The following is a 21806-nucleotide window of genomic DNA, read 5'->3' as shown; positions in this document are numbered from 1 at the left end:
CTTCCTCCTAGTCCCCTGGAGAGTTCTGCAGAGCCCCAGGGACCAGCTCACCAAATCCCAGGCAGGTTGGGATGGAACAGGGATACGTGCTGGTCCGCACACATGGTCTTTGATGACACATTCCTGTTACACTAAGTCAGGCTTGGAGGAGCTGTTTGTGGGGATGCAAAGCCACACAAGTATGTAGGCCTTGCATCTGTCTGCTCTGCATCTCAGTTTTCTTATCAGTAAAATGAGTGTCTGGTTATAGTGAAGACAGAATTGGCTGGTGAAAGTGTGAGTTGTCTAGGATGTGAGGGGCTATTAAATACATCACAGGGTGGGTCATCTGAGCCGAGGTGTGCTTTAAGCATGAAACATACTCTGGATAGTTGAAGATTTGATGTAAATAAAGACTGTAGAACTGCTCATTATATGTCTGTATGGGCCAGGTATGGTTGAGCAGGCCTGTGGTCCCAGCACTTGGGAGGTGCAGGCAGAGTTCAAGCCTAGCTTGGGTTAAATAAGACCCCATCTCAAACAAAACAAAAATGATTCTACATACATTCTATGTTGAAACTGAGACTTTTGGACATGTTGGGTTAAGCAAAATGCTATTAAAATTAGTTTCACTTAGTTTTACTATTTAAGCATGGCTTTTGAAATTGTGAAACTCAAAAAAAAAAAAAAAGAGAGGTGGGGGATGTGGTGAACTGAAGAGGTGACTCAGTAGTTAAAGAGCACATACTGCTCTTCCAGAGGACCTGAGTTCAGCTCCCAGTAACCACATCGGCAGGTGGCTCACAACTGCCTGTATGTAACTCTAACTCTTGGGGGATCCAATGCCTCTGTCTTCCACAGGTACCTGCACACACGTGCACACACAGACACACACTTATACTCATAATTTAAAATAAATGAATAAAATCTTTAAAAGAAAAAAACATGAACTTATGCTTGACTTGCCTCAGTTTTCCGGAAACCCTCAAGATGGTACAATAGGTAGGGTCCTTTGCTGTATAAGATGCACTACTGTGTTCTCAAAAGGGCACCGTTAGTCACCTTATTCTGTCTGAAAGTTGATGTGTTCAGAACCACATATTCTTTTTTTTTTTTTTTTTTTTGGTCAGGGTCTCCCTATAGCCCCAGCTGAACTGGAACTCACTATGTAGACCAGACTGGCCTTGAACTCTCAAAGATCCTCCTTCTGCCTCCTGAGTGCTGGGATTAAAGGTGTGGGCCACCACGCCTGGCAGGACCACAGATTCTTAAGTGGAGATTGAAGGGAGACCATTTCCCATATTGCCAACTACCTCAAAGCCTAAAGGCCAGGACTGTGGGAGCTCACATAAAGCCTCGGAGCGCATGTCCAAGGTACGGGGGTCTGCAGCTGCAGTCTGCACAGGGCAGGGTGGAGCAGGCCATGATTATAGCTGAGGTAATTTTCTAGTGCCTTAAATGCACTCTCTGTTTAGGAGTAAAGGCAGAGCACTTGGAGGCTGCTCATCCCACAGGCTGTGGATATGTCAGAGGCAGCCCTTCCTGTCCAGAAAGGAGGGTGATTTGGGATTTGGCTCGCGTGGTGCTGTGGGATGATGGTCTGCTTGTCTGTGCCCTGCCCCACTGTGGGGCTCTGCAGTTTTGCCTAGGCGTGGGCCTCCCTGGATGCCTGTGGGGAGGGAAGGTGGCAGGTGGCCAAGTTAAGGCACAGGCTAGGAGGTGGTGTTCCCGGTAGCTTCCAAAGGCCTGTTTGTCTGGGGCTTGGCCTGATGGAGCCAGAGCTGTGCTCTCAGGTGGCAAGGGTTTAACAGAGGGCCCCTTGTTGGCTGGCCAGAGATCAGTGTGAGAAGCTGTGAATAGACTGGAGCTGGTAGTGTTCTCTCCTCTACCTGACTGTCACTCTCTGGCCCACCCATGCCTCAAGGTGGGTGTGTGGTGTGTGGAAGAGACAGCTCTGTCCAGGTTCACAGCCAGAGAGCAAAGAAATGAAGGTGGCAGTAGGAAGAACGGGGATGGTGCTTTGGGGGGCTTTGGTGTCAGTACCGAATGCTTGAGGGCCGGTACATACTTTAAGCTACCTTGCCTTTTCTGACCTAGCTGTGGGCCACTGATCTGGTCCATCAGATCACTTATGATATGCTGTCACTCTGAGTATCCACAGCCTCCCACATACCCACCCTTCATGGTAGGACAGTCTAGGAATTTGTGGCTGTGTTTTTTAAAAAATATTTTATTTATTATTTTTATTTTTTTAATGTGTACGAGTGTGTTGCCTGCACATATGTAAGTGCACCTGTATCACGTAACATCCGAAGAGGTCAGAAGAGGGCGTTGGATCCCCTGGAACTGGAGTTACAGACAGTTGTTTGCCACCATGTGAGTCCTGGGAATTGAACCCAGGTCCTCTGCAAGAGTTGTTGGGGCTCTTAACCTCTGAGCCATCTCTCCAGTTCCTAAAAAAACAAATCTTTAGACAGAGAGGCATATAGGAAAAGGATAGTACACATCCCTGAGACATGTGTGCCAACGCGTCTTGAGAGGAACACCTGAGGTTTTCTAAGTTGCATTGTTCATAGACTCTAATTTACAACAAGGTTTAGAGATTAAGCAAAGCTTAAAATTTAAGTAAAGTTTAAACATTAATGGAAATGTTTTTTGTTTACTTATTTCTCTTTTTTTTTGTGTGTGTGTGGTCTTTATGAGACAGGGTCTCCTTGTAGCCCCAGCTGGCCTGGAACTCACTGTGTAGATGAGGCTGGCGTTGAATTCACAGAGATCCGCCTGCCTCTGCTTCCCGAGTGCTGCGACTAAAGGCATGTGCGACCATGCCCGGCACTTATTTCTCTTAAAGGATTTCCTTTTGTAAGGCTGATGAGATGGCTCAGTGGGTAAAGGTGCCTGCCACCAAGGTTGATGACCTGAGTTTGATCCCCAGAATCCATGTGGTGGAGGGAGAGAACCAGCTCCTGCAAATTGTCTTCTGACCTCCACACAGTAGCAGGACACCTTGCCCCCAATAAATGAATGTAAAAAAAAAAAATTTCCTTTTGTAAATTAAATTGAAAGATGGTTTTATGAGGCACATTTAGGGATAAGAGAGGAGTGTAACACAGTTAAACTCTGGCCTTCAGTGAGCATAGTTCATGCGTGGTTTTTAGATGTTTGAGATGTCTTTAGGAAAACATGTATCTTTTCTGTAGGTGTGAGTTTGTTCTGCTGGAAACAGTCACAGTGTGGTCTTTTCTCCAGTCAGTTTCACTGGCTGCAGTTTGCCAAGCAGTTCTGACTTTGCCTCTGTGGCAAAAGCAAGTTCTTTCATTCTAATCTCAATTACCTATATTAACTCTCAGATCACACACTACTTATCACATAGTAATTATATTTGTCTATATGTATCTATGTAGGTTATAGAATGACTGCAAAACAGTTAAAAGAGGCTGCAGCAAAGTTAGTGTGCCCAGAGTAGACCTTACCAGAGACAGGCAGAGCTAGGCAGCCTAAACTGATAGTCATTGTAGTGAGTAGATACTATATTAATGAACCCAGACAAAGCTGAGCCACAAGGTTGCAGGATTGAGCCAGGCCTCAGAGTTGAGTCTAGCTCTAGATGTGAGGTCTAGGACTTAAGAGACCATGGAGATGAAAGATGGATGATGGAGGACCAGATGGCAGTTTGAGTAGGCTGTGTCAGCAGTAGGGAGGGAGGCAAGCTAAAACCTGTAGGACAGTCAGGAGTTCTCTGTCTGTTGGTCCTTGACAGACAACCTAGGTGATCGGATGACAGGTCAGTGGGGCCGTTCCATCACAGTGTTAGATGTCTTCCTCTTTATGGGGTCCAGGTTCAGTAAATTTTCAAGCCTGGTTTTTCTGATACATTTTTAATATGCCCATGTGCTCACATGTTCCCAGCTAACTTTGTTAAGCGTATAGGTAGTTCCTTTTTACTTTATGAATAAGTTATTTATCAGTCTGTGCCTCATGGGTGGTGCTGGGCAAGTGGTGATGTCTGTGCATAGTGAATCCTGCCTTTGTATTTGCACCCAAGATGGAACCAAATGCTGCTTGTAAAATGGAGACTTCAGGGCAAGGCCAGCCAAAAAGCTACTTTTGCATAATATAGAGTGATTGAGAACAGCCTCATCTCCACAGGATACAATTTTGTCTATCAGTCATGTTGAATTTTCTTTTCTAGTTTTTTTTCGGGGGAGGGCTTGAGACAGGGTCTCTCTGTAGCCCCAGCTGGCCTGGAACTCACTGTGTAGACCAGGCTGAACTTGGTCTCACAGAGATCCTCCTGCCTCTACTTCCCAAATGCTGGTATTAAAGGCCTGACTTACAATCAGATTCCAGAGTAAGGGACTTCTTTTTCTTCCCACATCTCTTGAAATTTTCTTTTCTATTTTATCCTGCTTCAAGATAATCAGGAGAAAAGCCTGTGACACAGGGTCACTCCAGGGAAGTAAAGACTCAGAGAAGTGGAAGAATCAACATGTTTTTGAGTCAGATTGGACATAGAGAGGCAGTTGTAGAAAATAGTTACTATGTGGCGAGGCTATAGGAATGTAAAACTATTTTAAGGAGGTCTGTTTTTACAGATTCCCTCACTTGGGACCCCACATTGAACCTGACTTCCTTCTTCCTATATAAGGAAGGCATTTTTTTTCCAAGATTTTGTTTTTAAATTTTTATGTATATATATGTGCATCTGGGTGGGTGTATGTCATATATGTGGTGATGCCTTTGGTGGCCACTAGAGGGTGTTAGATCCTATGGAGCTGCAGTTACAGGTGGTTGTGAACTGCTTGATATATATGCTGGGAACTAAACTTTAGTCCTCTGAAAGTGTAGTATGTGTTCTTAACCACTGAGCCATGTCACCAACCTGAAGGGGGGTATCTTTTAAAAAAAAATTTTACTTATTTTTATTTTATGTGTATGAGTGTATTGCCTGCATGTATGTGAGTGCACCCATGTCGTGCAATGCCATGGAGGTCAGAAGAGGGCTTCGGATTCCCCTGGAACTGGAGTTAAGGATGGTTCATAGCTGCCATGTGGGTCCTGGGAATCGAACCCTGGTCCTCTACAACAGCAGTCAGTGCTCTTAACTGCTGAGCCATCTCTCCAGCCCCAGGAGGGCATCTTTTACAGGTTTTTCTTTTCTTTTGATTTTTTTTCCTTTTCTTTATTAGGATGTGGGCATATATATATTATGTGTGTGGAGGTCAGAGCACAAAGTTATGGAGTTGGTATCTCTCCTTTCGTCTTTATGTGGATTCTGGGGATTGAACTCAGGTCCTCAGGCTTGCATTGTTGGTCAGCAAATGCCTTTACCTGTTGAGTCATCTCTGTGGTCTTTCTAGAGGTTTAAATTAAAAAAAAATCTTTTTGCACACGTGTATGTTTGTGCATGTATATATGTGCTTGTGTGTTTCAGTGCTGGGATGCCAAGTCATGCAAGCAAGATAATCACTCCATCCTGAGTCACACCCCAGCTTCTGCGTGTGTGTTTTCAAGTGCCTTTCAGTCATAGTAATCCCATATCAGAAAGACCTGTTCAAAGGAAGAGCCTCTAGGGATAAAAACTAGAGCCTGGAGACCAGTGAATAACATCATTTCTCTTCTAGTCTCTTGTTGGAAAATCACTTTGGTTTCTGAGATTTCCTGGGATACTGTCACTTAAATCACTTTTCTTTCAGGGACAGCCAAATCCTAAGTAATGGTGAACTCAGACTAGAGTGCTTGCCCCTCCAACAGGAATCTTTTGCTTGTGGCTTCCTAGAAAACACCCTGCCTTCCCTGAGCATTGGCTCTCTCTAGGGGTAGCCAGAACAAGTGTCATTCTTGTTAGAAAGAGTTCCCCTGCCTGATGTGGTGGCCCATGCCTTTAATCACAGCACTCAGGGAGTAGAGGAAGGTAGATCTCTGTGAGATGGAGGCCAGCCTGGTCTACATAGTGAGTTCCAGGCCAGCTGGGACTACAGGGAGACCCTTTTCAAAAATAAAATAGAACAAAAAATAAAAAAAAAAGAAAGAGTTCCTCTGTCCAGCTGACAGGCATCCTAAAGCTCTGGCCAATCAGCAGTCAGATGCATCTGACTTAAAATTCCAAGCTAGAGTCCCGCCTCGCCACTGCCTCTGGCCTCTTGTCCCCTTACTCCTGGGACATTCATGGCCAGGAACCCATCTCTGTTCCAGTTTCCTTCCCTTGGACAGGGTGCTTCCAGCCCCTCCCCAAAGGATGGCAGGGAAGTTGTATCCATGTGTGCTTGGATTTTTGACGTTTGCTTTTTTAAGATTGATTTTTGATCTTTTTGAGACAGGGTCTCCCTGTAGCCCCATCTGTCCTAGAACTCACTATGTAGACCAGGCTGGGCTCGAACTCACAGAGACCCGCCTGCCTCTGCCTCCCAAGTGCTGGGACTACAGGTATGTGCTACCATGCCCAGGATTCTTCCATTTTATTAAACCTGGCAGTCTTACTAAGCAGTATTTTCATCTTTTCTAAGAAAAAGGCTTTATTGATTTGCTCTGTGTTCCACTGTAGTTTAGGCAAAAAGCTGACCTTAAAATCTTCTTGTGGGGATGGGAAGATGGCTCAGTGGTTAAAGTGCTTGTCCTACAAGCAAGCACAAGAATCAGAGCTCATCCCCAGAACCCACATAAACACCAGGTGAATATGGTGGTCTGCCTGTATTCCAGCTTCCAAAGGAGTAGACCGGGGAGCCCCAGGGCAAGGCTAGTCATATTGGCAAATTCTGGTTTTGACTGAAAGACCATGCCTCAATGAATAAGGTAGAAGAGTGATGGAAGATGATACCCAACATTAATCTTGGGCCTCCACATGCATGCACACACACATATGGGCTCCTACATGCAGAAACATCATGCACACACATGTATACCACACACATACACATGAAAAATGGGGGAGAAAATCGTTTTTGTGATATGAACCCATCTCAGTCTCCCCTATTCTCACCACACTGGGCTGGTGACTTGAGGACTGAGGTGCCAGCATCCCCTGGGGCCATCTTGCATCTTGCATCCTCCTACAGGTGGGGAAACTAAGGCAAAGCACAATTAAGGAGCTGATCCAACGTCAGTTGAGCTTGGTCAACAGCAGAATCTAAGAAGAAACTTAGGAAGGAGCCTGTGTTTGTCAGCAGTACCCTAGTCCCGCAAAACCAAATTTACTTCTTTCTCTGTCATTTTTTAAAAAGATTTATTTTAAATTATGCGTGTGTGGTGGAGAGATGGCTCTGAAGCTAAGAGCAGTGACTGCTCTTGTAGAGGACCCTGGTTTGATTTCCAGCATCCACATGGAGGCTAACAACCATCCATAACTCCAGTTCCAGGGGCATTCAATGCCCTCTTCTGGCCTCCATGGGCATTGCGTGATATGGGTGCACTTACACACATGTTGGCAATACACATACACATAAAATAAAAATAATAAAATTTAAAAATTATGTATGTGTGTTTGTGTGTAAGCACATGTGAATGCAGGTACCCACAGAGTCCAGAAGAGGGCCTTGGATTCCCCTGGAGCTGGAGTTACAGGTGGTTGTGTGCTGCCAGATATGAATACTGGGAACTGAACTCTCATCCTGTAAGAGTAGCAAGCACTCTTAATCTCTGAACCATCTTGGTAGCCCCGTCCTTTTCATTTTTATGAGCATTTTGGAATTTTCCCCCCTCAGGAAGAATTTGGTGAAATTACTGGGTCACATGGTGTGGGTTCTTTCTAAATACTTTTGTACATTGTATCAAATTGTCCTCTAGAAATACTGTCCATCTTTTAGGGTCATTAGAAAGGTGTGTGCTGTGCAGAAACTCAGGGGTACCTGACAGTGGGTGGTGGGAGGACTTAGTGGAGGAAGTAGGGTGCCTTGAACTCTTCCTTTGGAGAGAGAAGGAAGGGAACCATTGAGACCAGGGAAGGGGACTGTTGAGCCACCTCCTGATAGAAGCTGTGGAACAAGGACAAGTTCACAGTGACTGGGAAGTTGCCATAGAAACTTCCTTTCCCACTGAGTGAAGTGAGGTCCTCGTTGGGTTTGAGTCCCTGTGTTTAGTGGGAACTGAAGAAAGCAGGCTGGTGCAACTCTTGTAGCCCCTTGTGGCCTTGAGTACTTCCTTTGTGGCTTAGTGATGGCCTCACCCATTGACTCAGGAACTACAGAGTGCGTGGGAAAGGGCAGAGGCGGGATGATGCTGTGTGTTATGTGGTCTGCATGTTTAGATCTCATCCTCATGTGCATATGAGGACCAGCTAGGAAGCTTTGGTCAGGGACTCTCTAAATGAAGGTGATGTTAGGCATTAGCACCTTGCCTGAACAGCGAGTCTCAGGACAGGGTGATGTATTCAGCATGTTAGGTAGGCGTCCAACACCAGCTGCTTCTGGGGGTTTTTCATGAGCTTTAGTGTGGCAGGAGAGAACTGTTAGTAGGATCATTAGTCCAGCCTTGAGCCAAGGATATGGCCCATTTCTTGAACCTGTTGATGCCCAGAACTGCCCAGAGCTGCCTAACACCACAGGTTACAGCCTTTAGCAGAGAAGGAGCTTCGTGCAAATCCACTACAGGCATCCTTGTACCCCAACCTTGACCTGATGCCCTGACCCTCAACTCAACCTGTTTTAGAATATAGTGGAGTTCATGACTGTGTGATCCTGTGTGATGTCCAATGCTAGGGGCAGGAAAGACAGCTTCCAGAGGCTGCCCTTCCTCCATGATTGAGAAGCCAAAGTATGGGCTGCTAAGCTAGCCTGATGGCACTTCTGGCTTTTGTTTGCTTGTTTGTTTTTGATATGATTTCACCATGTAAACCAAGTTGGCCTTGAACTCAAGATCCTCCTGCCTCAGCTTCCCCTGATAGTACCATTTTATTTAACTATTTTTATCACAAGTTGCTACCCAAGTTGGCCCTAGGTGGGCTGAGGGACACCTCGAAGAGCTTCAGGCCAGTGGTGGGCAGGAAAGAGGTGAGAATTCTATTCTAGCTGAACCTCTTGCTAAGGCTGCTTTGTGGCCTTGCTTGTAATTCCTGCCTTTGTGAGAGAGTAGGGACGATGCCAGGACTAGAAACCCAATTTAGTTTTTGGCTTTGGGAGTATGGGAGATAAGACCAATTTGAGGCAACTGTATTTTACAAGGAATGCTGCAAGCCAGCCTGTGTTGCATCTGCATTTGATCTGTTAAACTGTTACTGGCTTTTGGTTAACTCTTCCTAGAACTGCTGTAGCACTGAGATATTCCCAGTGGCAGAGGAGGCTCTCTCCCATCCTAAACCAAATCTATAACCTTTTGTCATTTATATATTTTTGAGTCCCACTAATTTATTTTCTTTTTGAGAAAAATGTCTACCCACTTATCAATTTAAAAGCTACTGCTGGGTTGGAGAGATGGCTCAGTGGTTAAGAGCACTGGCTGATCTTGCAGAGGACCAGCGTTCTGTTTCCAGCACTCTCATTATGGCTAACATCTGTCCATAACTCCAGTTCCAGGGGAATCTGACACCTTCTTCTGACCTCCATGGACATCGCATGGACATGGGTACATTTACATATATGCAGACAATACACTCATACATATGAAATAAAAATAAGAAACAAATATTTTTAAAAACCCTGCTGTGTGTGGAGAGTTAGGCCTGTCTGTGCCATCACAGTGCCATTGTATCAGTTATTTTGCTTGTTCCTGTGGCAAAAATACCTGACAAAAGAAACTAAGGAAAGAAGGGTTCATTTTGGCTCACTATTTGAGTGTACAGTCCATCATGAGGGGAGTTATGAGGGGAGGTCACAGGGCTGGAGTGTAAGGCAGCTGGTCACATCACATTCACAGTCAGGAAGCAGACATGAGCTGGTGCTGCCCACAGTTATGATGCTCTGAGAAAGGCAACACTGTGGAGACCTTACAGAGACTTACAGTGTGGAGGCGAGAGAGATGGGAAGTAGGAGATGCCGAGTTCAAGGGCAGCGAAGCTTCTCTGTATGGTGCCATCATGAACACATGTCACTTGTATATCCACTTAAACCCCTGGAGCAGGCAACACCCAGAGCTAAACCTGATGTGGGCTAAAGACTTGGGGTGGTGGTGCCAGTGAAGGATCTTCAGCTCCTAAGAGATTACTGCGATGGCGGGCCACATCTGTAGTGTGAGGCTGTGGGAAATCCATGCTTTCTGCTCAGTTAGTCTGTAACCTGTATAAATGATAAATTCTGCTCAGTTAGTCTGTAACCTGTATAAATGATAAATTCTATTAATAAAATCCCAGAAGGAGATAAACCAAAATGATGACCATTTATATTAATGTCTGTTGACTTAACTAATGATCTTTCAGAAACCTGCCTGGTCCCCAAACTCCTAAATGGGCCCATGATGCAGAGGCCCAGATACAGGCTTTCTTTTGGGGATCCCTCCATGTTCTGCTCCTGCCTGCATGTTGGTGTCTGGATGTTCGGTGCCCCAAAGATGAAGGCACATTTGGGATGTGCCTTATGAGGTCTGATGATGGACTAGAATGGTTATAGGCACTGAGTGAGCAGAACTTGGAGCTTTCTGCTTCATCTTTGAACTTTATTTTCTTCATTGGTAAAGTGATGATCCTATCTGTATGTAGAATTGTTAACTAAATTATGTCTAGCACAAGCTTGGTGCATGCTTAATAGATGTTCATTCTGAGGTTAGAACAACAGGGACTGAATGAATCTCTGGCCTAAAACAGACAAAACACAAAACAGATAAAGCACGATACTCAGTCACAGCAGTGGGTGCTATGTAGAGAAGTATAGGTGGAAGCCACAATTCGGCACTACCGCACACGCGTTAGAATGGTTGGAATTAAAGGTGCTGTTCACCAGTTGTCTTTAAGAATGTGGAGAAGTTGGAACCCAAAGCTGCTGGTGGAATGTCAGGTCATCTTGTGTCTTCAGAAAATTGTTGGGCCAAGTTTAGGGATGTGGCTTAGTTGGTAGAGTGTTTGCTTAGCCTGTATAAAGTCCTGGGAGGCCCTGGACTCCCCAACACCACATAAACATGGAATCTCAGCACTCAGGGTAAGAGGAAGTGAAAGCAGGAGGATCAGAAATTCAAAGTCATCCTTAGCTACATGGTGAGTTAAGGCCTGCTGGGCTTTATGAGACCCTGTCTCAAACAAAAGAGGAAACAGTTGGACAGTTTCTTAGGAAGTTAACCATATACCAGCATGAGACCTGGCCATTCCACTCCTAGTTCCTCACTCCAGAGAAAAGGAAATCTATATCTATATAGGCATTCATGCACACATGCTGATAGCACCTCTATGTAGCCTCAAATGGAATCATATCCATGTTCATCTTCATGAACAGGTGACTTGGGCGAGCACAATTTCATCTGTCCGTACACTTGAATACTGCATGGCAACAAGAAGGAATAAACTGTTAAAACCCCCAGCATGGTATTACTAAGCCACATTACAGTTGTACCTTAATAATCAGCCTGACACTTAGTGTTAGTTTTAAGAATGCACCCGAACTCTCAGAATGAATCGTCTTATCCCTCTGATATCTCACAGAACTGTGCTTTTGAGCCAGGCCTTACCCATACTTTTATTCAAAATCATTTCTCCAGCATCAATTGGGGAACTACACGCTTGGATTCACTTATTTTTCAGAGACTCTTACCCTTTGATCCCTAGGCCTAAAGTATCTCACACATACACTGTCTTCAATGAGGATGTGGATATGAGCGTACTGCTTCCAGCTTCCAGTGCTTTGATCTGCTACTTCAAGCACACCCACATTCATTCATTCAACGTCTTGGGTGGAAAGCAAAGTGGCTCAGGAGGGATCAAGGTCAGGTGCCCAGGTCACTAGAACACCCTGAGCTTGTTTGCATTATAAATAGTAGCTTTTAGCCGGGCATGGTGGCACACGGCTTTAATCCCAGCAGAGGCAGGCAGATCTCTGTGAGTTCAAAGCCAGCCTGGTCTACATAGTGAGTTCCAGGACAGCTGGGGCTACAGGGAGACCCTGTCTCAAAAAGACCAAAAAAAAAAAAAAAATAGTAGCTTTTGGTTCAAGGTTGAGTAAAGGTCACTATAATGTCCAGAAGTCATTCCTATACCCCAGGACATGGGAGAACCCTAAAATAATTGTGCTGAGTGAAAGAAACCAGATAAAGAAGAGTGCATAGTCCAGGTGTGTAAACATAGTCCAGGTATAAACTCAGGAAGACACAAGCTAATCTATGACGACAGAAAACAGATCTGTGTTTGCCTGGGGAGGGGAGCTGAAGTGTGGGTTGCAAAAGGCAGGAGGACAGAAGGATGTGGGACTCACGAGTGGTGGGGGTAGCAGTTATGTTTGCTGTCTTTGCTATGCTGATTCTACAGGCATTTGTCAGTCTCAACACCTATCAAATCGAACCTTTAAATGTGGATGGTTCAGCCAGCCGGACAGATGTTCAGCAGGTAACCGTCTCTAAGCCTGACGACCTGTGTTCCATCCTCAGAATCCATAGGATGAAAGGAGAGCACCAACTCCTGCAAGTTGTCCTCTGACCTCCACACATATGTCATTGCATACACACAAACACACACGTACACACATACAATAAATAAATAAATGAAATAAAATAAAAAGTTAAATTTAAATGTGGGCAGCTCACTGAATCTCTTAAAGGCCGCCTCATGCTGGGCATTATATCATACCTGTAGCCCAGTATTTAGGAGGCTGAGGGAAAATCATTGCTGAGAATTTGAGGCCAGCCTGGGCTACAGAGTGACTCACTCTGTCTCAGAAAACAGAAACCAGTCACTCACTCACTCTCCCTGGCTAGTTTGGAGACTGAATTAAAGGGCAGTAAGTTAAACCACAGGGAAAAGCATCCATTTCTTCTTGCCCCCTAAAACTTTTGTCTTACTCATTTCCCCCTGGTTCAGTAACAGCTGGTGACATTTTCTTTCTTTTGGGGTATTTGTGGTGGCTTCAGGGGTATGTAAGAGCAGAAGGAAGTCAACAACTCCGTCTTCTTTCTTTTCTGTTGAGTCCCACCCTGAGCCACTTTGTGAACTTCCATGTAGGATCCTGGGTGAGGTGGGCAGCCTTGCCCACTGCGGCAGAGCAGTTCCCCCCAGGGCAGGCTAAATCTAGTTATCTTTGCTTTTCATCTCATTGCAGCATCTGGAGAGCCTGTCTCCGAGGGATGAAAAGTGAACAAGTGCTGTCTTCTAGACCATAAGGGGGTGGGGGAGGAAGACATCAGGCTGCACGCCGTCCCTGGCAGAAGGGTGCATCTTCTTGGGAGAGGCCTTGTGGTTGAGGTTTCAGGCAGAGGTGGCCTTGAGGGTTGGGGGACAGGACAGAATGAGAGGTAGGTCAGGCAGGGATAGGAGGTCTAAGGCATGACTGTCCTTGGGTCTGAATCCTGAACAGGGAATGTATTGCGGGTGAGGAAGGAACCCCATCTCTTGATAAGGTGCTCCACGTGCATGGCATAATAGCCACACAGAGATAAGGTGAGCTCAGTTCTGTCTCTTAAACCTACCAGTAGTGTGACCTTTAACAAAGCCTTTCTAGAATTTAGTTTATGGAGAGGAGTTTATGGTAGGGCCTCTTTCATGAAGGTCTAGTGGTAGGCACATTGTTTTCCAGAATGTAAACCTTGAATTATTTGTATTTTCCTACCTTGTCTCTCCAGGAGGAACTTTTCTATCCATTTACCACACACCAACACACCAAATATTTTCCTACTGATGTGGCTTTGTGTGGGATGTTCCTTTGTCTGTGAACAACGGTTTCAATACAGAGTTTCCTTCCTTGCTTTGTATCTGCCCTCAGCAGTCCATGTGGTGAGGAAGGATGCCAGCAGCCCAAAGGAGTGAAGTTCAAGGTCTGAAAGCAAGATGGGAGGCTGGAGGTAGTGGGTCACAGGTCTCAGATAAGGAGGAACCAGAAGAGAGCATTGCTGGACAGGGCACAGAGTAGGGAAGGCCTGGGAGGCTGGGCAGTTGTTAGGGCACCCTGGAGCTGCCATCCTTTCTGCCCTAAGCTTTATGAACAAGGTGGGAGGGCTGTCTGATTATTTTCTTCCCTTAGCCTTAATCAGATGAGTTCACTCTTGGGTCCTCCTTTTTGTCTTGAGGCCAGTCCTGTTCATGGGTGGAAGGGGTGGTCACACCACAGCAAGCTGGGGAGGCTCCGGCTCCTCTGCTCTTTGCAGCTGTTTCTACAGTGGGGCAAGTAAAGAGGCCCTAGCAACTAACAGATGAAGCCAGGCCACACTCGGGGTGATTTGCATCATGTGAATGAGCAAAATTGTCACGAGTGCTTTGCTTTGCCATTCCATACTGTCTGCTCAGGTGGAGCTGTGGTTGCTGCCTGACCAGCTTGTATTTCTTGGCTGACAGGATTATGTCCTAATAAGCATCTGCATGATGAGTGCCATTCAATGTGCTCTGACAAAGGTCCTATGTAAATCATACAAGCCCAAATGGAGATCCAGAATATTTCCAACATGTGTAGAAAGTTCCCATAAGTCTCTCCCCTTCCATCTTCTCTTCAATGGCTATTGCTTATGTATATGTGCATGTATGTGTGTGTGGTGTATGTGAGTAGGCTGAGACTTCTGTTTGAGGGAACCTGAGGGTCCTTGGCATAATGTTCCCTCTTCCCCTGAGTGGTTGGTGTAGAGAAGTTTCATAAAGGATGTGTTTAGCTTAGACTTTCTTTGATAGTGATTGGTTTGTTGATTTGAAATAGGAACTTTGAAACACAATGTTTGCCTGTAGGCAGATGGGGGTTTGCAGCCTGACAGATTGGAACCACAGTTAGAAAGGGGGTACCTGCACCCCAGCTGGCCAAAGGTATGAATGAGCTGGTTGCCCTTCTGAGTGCTGAGAGAGTTTTTGAACATAAGACATATGATTCGTATAAAATTAGTTTTCAGCCAAGCATGGTGACACATACATGTAATCTCAGCACTCAGGAGGCCAAGGCAGGAGGATTACCATGAGTTTGAAGTCATTTGAGGCTGCATGATGACTTTCAATTCAGGCTTGGCTACAGAGTGAGACCCTGACTCAAAATTTTCAATTTTTCAAAGAAAAGATCTTAGTATTACACAATGTATTTAAACATATTCAAACACTTTATTTTTTTTTTTGTCTTTTTGATTGAGATCAGTTTTTTTTTTTTTTTTTCCCCCAGCTCTGGTATAGTCATGGTTAGAATTTGCTTTGCTGAGTGGTAGAAGCCTTTGAAAGCTCTGGGCAGGTATGGAGGACTGTGCGTGTGTGTGTGTGTGTGTGTGTGTGTGTGTGTGTGTGTGTGTGTCCTGAAGTTGGAAGCACTGAGCTGTGAAAGAGAAAGTAAGAGAAAGACATTTCCAAGGAGAAATCCACAGGTGTGGTGTTTTGAGGGGGAAGATATCCCACTCTGTTCATGGTATTTTCATGGTGTTTTATCCCAGTTCCCTCCTGACTCAGTGGTATCTTATTGCCTTGCAGGAGCCTGTGTGAAATGCAGCAAAGGGGTGTTTGGAGCTGGCCAGGCCTGCCAGGCCATGGGGGACCTCTATCACGATGCGTGCTTCACCTGTGCAGCCTGCAGTAAGTGGAAGTGGGGGGTGGGGAGAGAAACACAGGAGTGAGGAAGGGGAGAGAGGTAAGATCTTGGGGATGGAGCCCGGGGCCTCCTACATGCTATGCAGTTGTTCTACCATGGAGCCATGCTCCTGCTGGACAGTGTCCCTTAGAGCAGGGGCCCAACGCAAAGTTAATGAGGTAAGGTGACCTATCACCAAGTATACAGGATGGATGTGACTCTGATGATAACTTGAGTGGGTTCAAAGTGGTCTGTAACAACTTTAGGTTTGTAATACACAGGAGGCCTCAGAAGAATGGAGGGGAAAAGGGCTAGGTGCCATCATTGATCTTCCCTAGCCCAACTAGAGAGCCTTTAATCAGTTACTACACTTAGTGGATATTGGCCACTTTATAACCCCTTTACCCTGATCTTCAATTTGAAGGCTGTTGCATGAGCGTGAGCTATGAGTGTGTATATACCACATGTTCACACATACACCACAGGTACCCATGGGCACACACGAGCCCATCGTTACATCCTATGCCTGTGTCATGTAAGGACACTGGGTTGAGCTGATAGCAGCTGCTCACTGTGGATGAGTCTGTCAGGCAGGTGTTTGCAGTTCTGACTGAGTCATGGATTGTGCTTCATTCAGACCTGTACCAAAGATTAGAGACTTTTGTAAATGATCCTATTGATGTTTTCTAATACTGTACTGTGACTAGCAGCTGTCCATGAAAAGAGTCATTGCAGCAAAGGCACAGAATGTCAGTGAACCAAAGTTATCTTCTTCCCTACCTCGCAAGTCATTAGAATTATCAAGTGGGAATTTTATTTTCATTTTTTTAAGAATTTGTTTTTATTTTTAATTACATGTATAATGTGTATCTGTGTAGGGGTTTTTGCATGTGAGTCTGGAAGCCAGAAGCATCCTCAGATCTCCTGGAGCTGCAGATTCAGGGAGTTATGAGCTGCCTTCGTGGGTGCTGTGAAATGAACTCATGTCCTCTGCAAGAGCAGTATGTGTTCTTAACCATTGAGCCATTTCTCCAACCCCTTTTGTTTTTATTTTTGAGCTAGAGATTCATGTAGCCTAGACTCACCTTGAACTTACTATGTGGGACAAGGATGGTCTTAAATTCTGCATCATCCTCTTCTGCCTTCCAGGTGCTGGGATTTACAGGCCTGTGCCACCATACCTGGTGTCTAGGGGGGATTAAAAACCCAATGAAACCCAGCCTCATCTCTGACTAGCAGAATTAGAAGTTCTAGGGGTAGAATTCCTTCTGTTCCCTTCCTCCCTCACTTCCTATTTTGAGAGTCAGCACTTCACTGGGTTGTAATACTATATAAGGAACAGTTTCCATCATTTCTATATCTTACTTCACCTAGTCATGAAAGTGAATTTTGCTAACAACTGATCCTTTTCTGTGGGTATATCTTAGCCCACGTGTCTGATCATCCAGAGAATTTGGGAAAGTAATCTGATTTATCAAATGGAGAGAGACAGGACACTGAATACATCATCTTCTCCATATGAGAGATGCGTACAGCATGACAGAGGCTTTGGGAAAAGAATAAGGAACAGCACACAGATAACACATACATGAAATGTGTTAGTCAAAATGTCATTGGTAAAGCTGGGTGTGGGGGCAGACTCCTTTAGTCCCAGCACTTGGGAGGCAGAGGCAGGTGGATCTTTGTGAGATCGAGGCCAGTTTGGTCTCCATTGTGAGTTCCAGGCCAGCTATCACAAACAAACAAACAAAGTCATTGGTGGCAGGAAGAATTGGCCCAGCACTGTAGCTACAGTTTTAGGAACTCCTACTTAGAAAAAGTCAGTCCCTTGAGATGAAAAATAATTTTAGTATGGGCCAGAGTAAAGCAAAGTTAGTGAGTTTATTCAGTAGAAATAAGGATTATTATGTACTTCAGATTTAAGCAAGGGTGGAGAGAGAAAGAGAGTGTGAGGGGTTGGAGGGATGTGGAGAGGGGGGAAACAGAGAGAAAGAGAGAGGAGAGGGGAAGGAGAGAGAGAGAGAAGAGGAGAGGAGAGAGAGAGAGAGAGAGAGAGAGAGAGAGAGAGAGAACATACCTAAGACATGGAGATTGGTGTGGTCTTCCCAAGAAGGAGAGTCATTCTTAGATGTCTTTATAGTCTTTATACTGAATGTGTGTGTGTGTGTGTGTGTGTGTGTGTGTGTATACTCATATATACATATATATATGTATGTATTCATAGTCTGACTTCTTAAGTTGTTTTACTCAAATGATATAATTTACAAGACTTAAAGATTAAACAAAATGGGCTAGAGAGATGGCTGGTTAACAGCACTGGTTACTCTCGTGAAGGACCCAGGTTTAGTTCCTAGCACCTACATGGCAGCTAACAACTGTCTATAACTCTAGTTCCAGGGGCTCTGCTTTCCTCATCTGGTCCCCACAGGCATTTCCACACATGTGGTGCACATACATACAGGCAGGCAAAACACTCATACACATAAAATATAAGTACAATTTTTAAAAAAGATTAAGGGGGCTGGAGAGTTGGTTCAGTGGTTAAGAGTATCAGCAGCTCTTGCAGAGGACTCAGGTTTGGTTCCCAGAACCCACATGGCAGCTAACAACTGTCCTTAACTCCAGTTCCAGGGGATCTGACACCCTCTTCTGTCTTCTGAGGACATTGTATAATACAGGTGCACTTACATACATGCAGGCAATACACTTATACACATTAAAAAAAAAAGATTAAGCAAAGTTTAAAATTGAAGCACTGACTTAGAGAGCCTTTGGACAGCCTTATTAGTTACGTTTTTCATTGTTATGACAGAATACCTCACAAAGCAACTTAGAGAAGGAAAGGTTTATTTTGGCTTGCAGTTAAAGGCTCACAGTTGTAGTTTTTGGCTGGGAAGCCAAAGTCAGGCACACAGAAGGGCGATGGATGGAAGTTTTGAGATGGGGCCTTTTCAGTTCAGAGCCCTCACAGAAGCAAAGACAGAAGCTGTCAGTGGATACCTTCTCAGAGTCCTCACAGACAAGAGATGAAAAATTTAGATGGAGCTTCTCAAAGTCCTCACAGAAAGGAGATGGCCTATCTTAGAGCCCTTACAGAAGGGAGACAGAAGCTCTGAGACAGGGCCTTCTCTCACTCTTCACAGAAAGGGGGACTGAAGCTGTCAGGGGAGACTGCGTGGTCCTCCCAGAAGGGGAATGGAAACTCTCAGGTAGAGTTTTCTTACCGCCCTCACAGAAGGGGGATGGAAGATTTAGATGGGGCTTCTCAGAGTCCCCCCAGATGGGAGACATCCCATCTCAGCCCTTACAGAAGTGAGATGGAGGTTCTCTCAGAGCACTAGCCTCCTTCATGAAGGTTCTGCCTCCTAGTACCAGCACCTCAGAGCTTAGCATTTCAACATAAGAATTTTAGGGAAACACAGATATTCAGGACTTTATAGACATGTCAGCCAGTACATCTGTGGCTGTTTGGACAGCCTTTCTGTTCCTTAATGGACTGCTTTAAGTGGTGGCACACAGACAACTTATGGACCAAGTGGGTACAGGTATTCTTGGACTAGCAGTTTGTGACCTGGTTCCTGGCTCATCACTTCCTTTTCCTACCCTGATCAAACTGAATTTTCCTTTCCCATCTCCCAGGCTCTGACCACACTGCTCCATGGAATCTCCTCTCCCTGCTCACTTCAGGAACTTAACATCAGATCATCAACATGACGATCTGAGGTCAGATCTGTAGAACCCATGTACAAAGCCAGGCATGGTCGTGCACACCTGTAAATATTAGTGCTGGGGAACAGAGGCAGGAGGATTCCCGAAGCTTGCTGGCTCACCAAGCTGAATCAGTGAGCTCCAGGTTCAGTGACAGACCCTGTCTCGAAAAATAAGGTAGAAAGCAATTGAAGACACCTAATGTTGACCTCTGGCTTCCCCATACTTGGACAACCCCTAATGTGTGCACTGTCCCATAAATTCATCTAGCCCAAAGCCGCAGCTTAATGGCTCCTTTTGCAGGAAACCTTCTCCGCTTTCCAGCAGGAAGGAACTTTTTCTTGAGTTGGACGTACTCTGCTTGCCTGCTGGTAATTAAAACCAAGACTGAACAGCACACCCTGTGGTTCTGGCAGTGAATGAGGATCTGTGGTGAGTGAGGGTAGTGGCTGCTATGCCCTGGAGCTGTGCATATGCCCACGATGTCTCCATCACCTCCTCTCCAGTTTAGCAAAAAGTTGACATGTTGGAGAACCAGATATGTGGCAGGCTGCTTGGGGCACTGAAGTAGCTTGCCTTTGTGTGGTTGACTTATCTTTCGCCCTTTAACTTGGCATTCTGCAGAGGGAGGAGGAGACTGGAACTCCCTCCAGAACAGGTATCCCTGAGCCCCAGCAAAGGTGGCATAGGGGGTCCAGTCCTTTTCCTGTTCTTAGATGGGAAACTGGGGGCAAGAGCAGGAAAGAAATTCCTAAGGTTCAAAACCTGGCGGTGGAGTTGATGTCATGTCCTGTGTTGCTACTCCCCACCCCCACCCCTCAGGCTTCACATCCAACTCATTCTTCCCTGTTTTTCTGGTTCTCCGTCCTCTGGTTTGTTTTCGTCCACCTCACTGAGCAAAAAGAAGGGTATTTCCTTTGTTCTTCATTGTACTTTTGACAGACAGGGCCTGATTAGTCTATATTTCTGAGCACATATATCTGTGTTTCCTGTTTTCCTATTTCATTCATGAAAACAATCTAGCTTGAAAAACCACATGGGACTAGGGATATAGCACAGTGGAAGATTGTGTGCTTAGCATGGACCAGGCCCCGGGTTCAATCTTCAGTACCCCCAAACACTATAAAATAAAAAAAACCCTCCACCATATTTATATTGTGATTTTTAAGTTTTTTCGTGTAGTGCCAGGCCTTATATAGTCTAGGCAAGTGCTCTACCAGTAAGCTGTAGCCCATCCCTTATATGCAGTATTTAAAACTGGGTGGCAGTTAGATGTATATGGTGTATGTAAATATCTGTAATATATGTAGATATACACAGACTTCTTAGATTTTATTGACATTGTATTGAAACAATGTTGCAGCTATGCATGATAGCTCACACCTATATTCCCAGCACTCAGGAGGCAGAGACAGGAGAATTGCTGAGAGTTTGAGGCCAGCCTGGGCTACATAGTATATTCTAGTCTAGCCTGATATTTTTTAAAAAGCAACAACAACAATTACAATGTTGGGAGACTCTTAAGCTTACAAGCACAAGCAGGACTGAGGACTGACTGGTCTCACAGATAAGTATAAGAGACTAGGCTCTTTTAGGCTTTGTATGTAACTTACATAATACTCTGGTTTGAGTATTTTTCCCCTCCAAAACTCATGTTGACACATAACCCCGAGTTATATGTTGATGGTGTTTGGAGGCAGGGGCCTTTGGGAGGTGGGGAGGATTAGTTGGGGTCATGAGGTTGGGCCCTCTGATTTCTTTATAGGAATAAGACAGATCTCTACTCATCCTGAGATGCCTTGTGCTATCTCAGGCTTCTGAAGAATCTCCTTAGCAAGAAAACCCTCACCAGATGTGGCCCTTCTATGTGGGACCTCAGGAACTATTCTTTTTTGCTATTATTGTTTTTTATTTTATGTGTATGAGTGTATTGCCTGCATGTATGTCGGTGCACCCGTGTTGTGCAAAGCCTGCAGAGATCAGAAAAGGACATCAAATTCCCCTGGAACTGGAGAGAGACAGTTGTTAGCTGTCATGTGGGTGCTTGGTATTGAACCCGGGTCCTCTGCAAGAACAGCCAGTGCTCTTAACTGCTGGGCCATCTCTCCAGTCCCAAGAACTATTCTTCATAAATTACCCAGATTGTGCTATTTAGTTATAGCAATAGAAAGCAGGCTAAGACACTTGACATTTGAAAAGAATATGTCAAAGGTGCCAACTTGCTGGATTCTTGTCCCAACATCAAAGGCATGACACAGGCAAAAGGAACTGGATGACTGCAGTGCAAGTTGGGGGAACACTAGGAAGCAATCCTGTAACTATGGCCAGGCGTCCTTGGTGTGCCTAGCTGGATTCTGAGCATTGGTCAGAATCCTGTTTACATCCTGTGCTGGTTCATTTTTGTCATTTGACACAAACTAGAGTTATCTGGGTAGAGGGATCCTCAACTGAGGAATTTCCTCTACTAGATTGCCTGGCATTTTTCTTTTCTTTCTTTCTTTCTGTTTTTCTGTTGTTGTTGTTGTTGTGGTT

At 45.1% G+C, this 21806-nt stretch overlaps 1 protein-coding gene across 2 annotated transcripts in view; it reads left to right on the top strand.

Annotated features, from left to right (window-relative positions):
• Limd1 (LIM domains containing 1) overlaps positions 1 to 21806 on the top strand; it is a 61845-nt gene that overhangs the window by 13521 nt on the left and 26518 nt on the right. Inside the window, exons 1-2 of one of the 2 annotated variants that reach the window (XM_029563006.1) lie at positions 13791 to 13854; positions 15470 to 15571. In XM_029563006.1, coding sequence (XP_029418866.1) covers positions 13824 to 13854; positions 15470 to 15571 — 133 coding nt within the window. In that variant the 5' untranslated portion in view covers positions 13791 to 13823. Of the gene's footprint in view, positions 1 to 13790; positions 13855 to 15469; positions 15572 to 21806 lie in introns of those variants that run through there. The other variant, XM_008831928.3, reaches the window with a different exon arrangement.

This window comes from Nannospalax galili, unplaced genomic scaffold (assembly GCF_000622305.1).
Source record: "Nannospalax galili isolate Female #2095 unplaced genomic scaffold, S.galili_v1.0 scaffold536, whole genome shotgun sequence".
Classification (NCBI taxonomy): domain Eukaryota; kingdom Metazoa; phylum Chordata; class Mammalia; order Rodentia; family Spalacidae; genus Nannospalax; species Nannospalax galili.
This window is presented reverse-complemented; position numbering and strand designations above follow the sequence as displayed.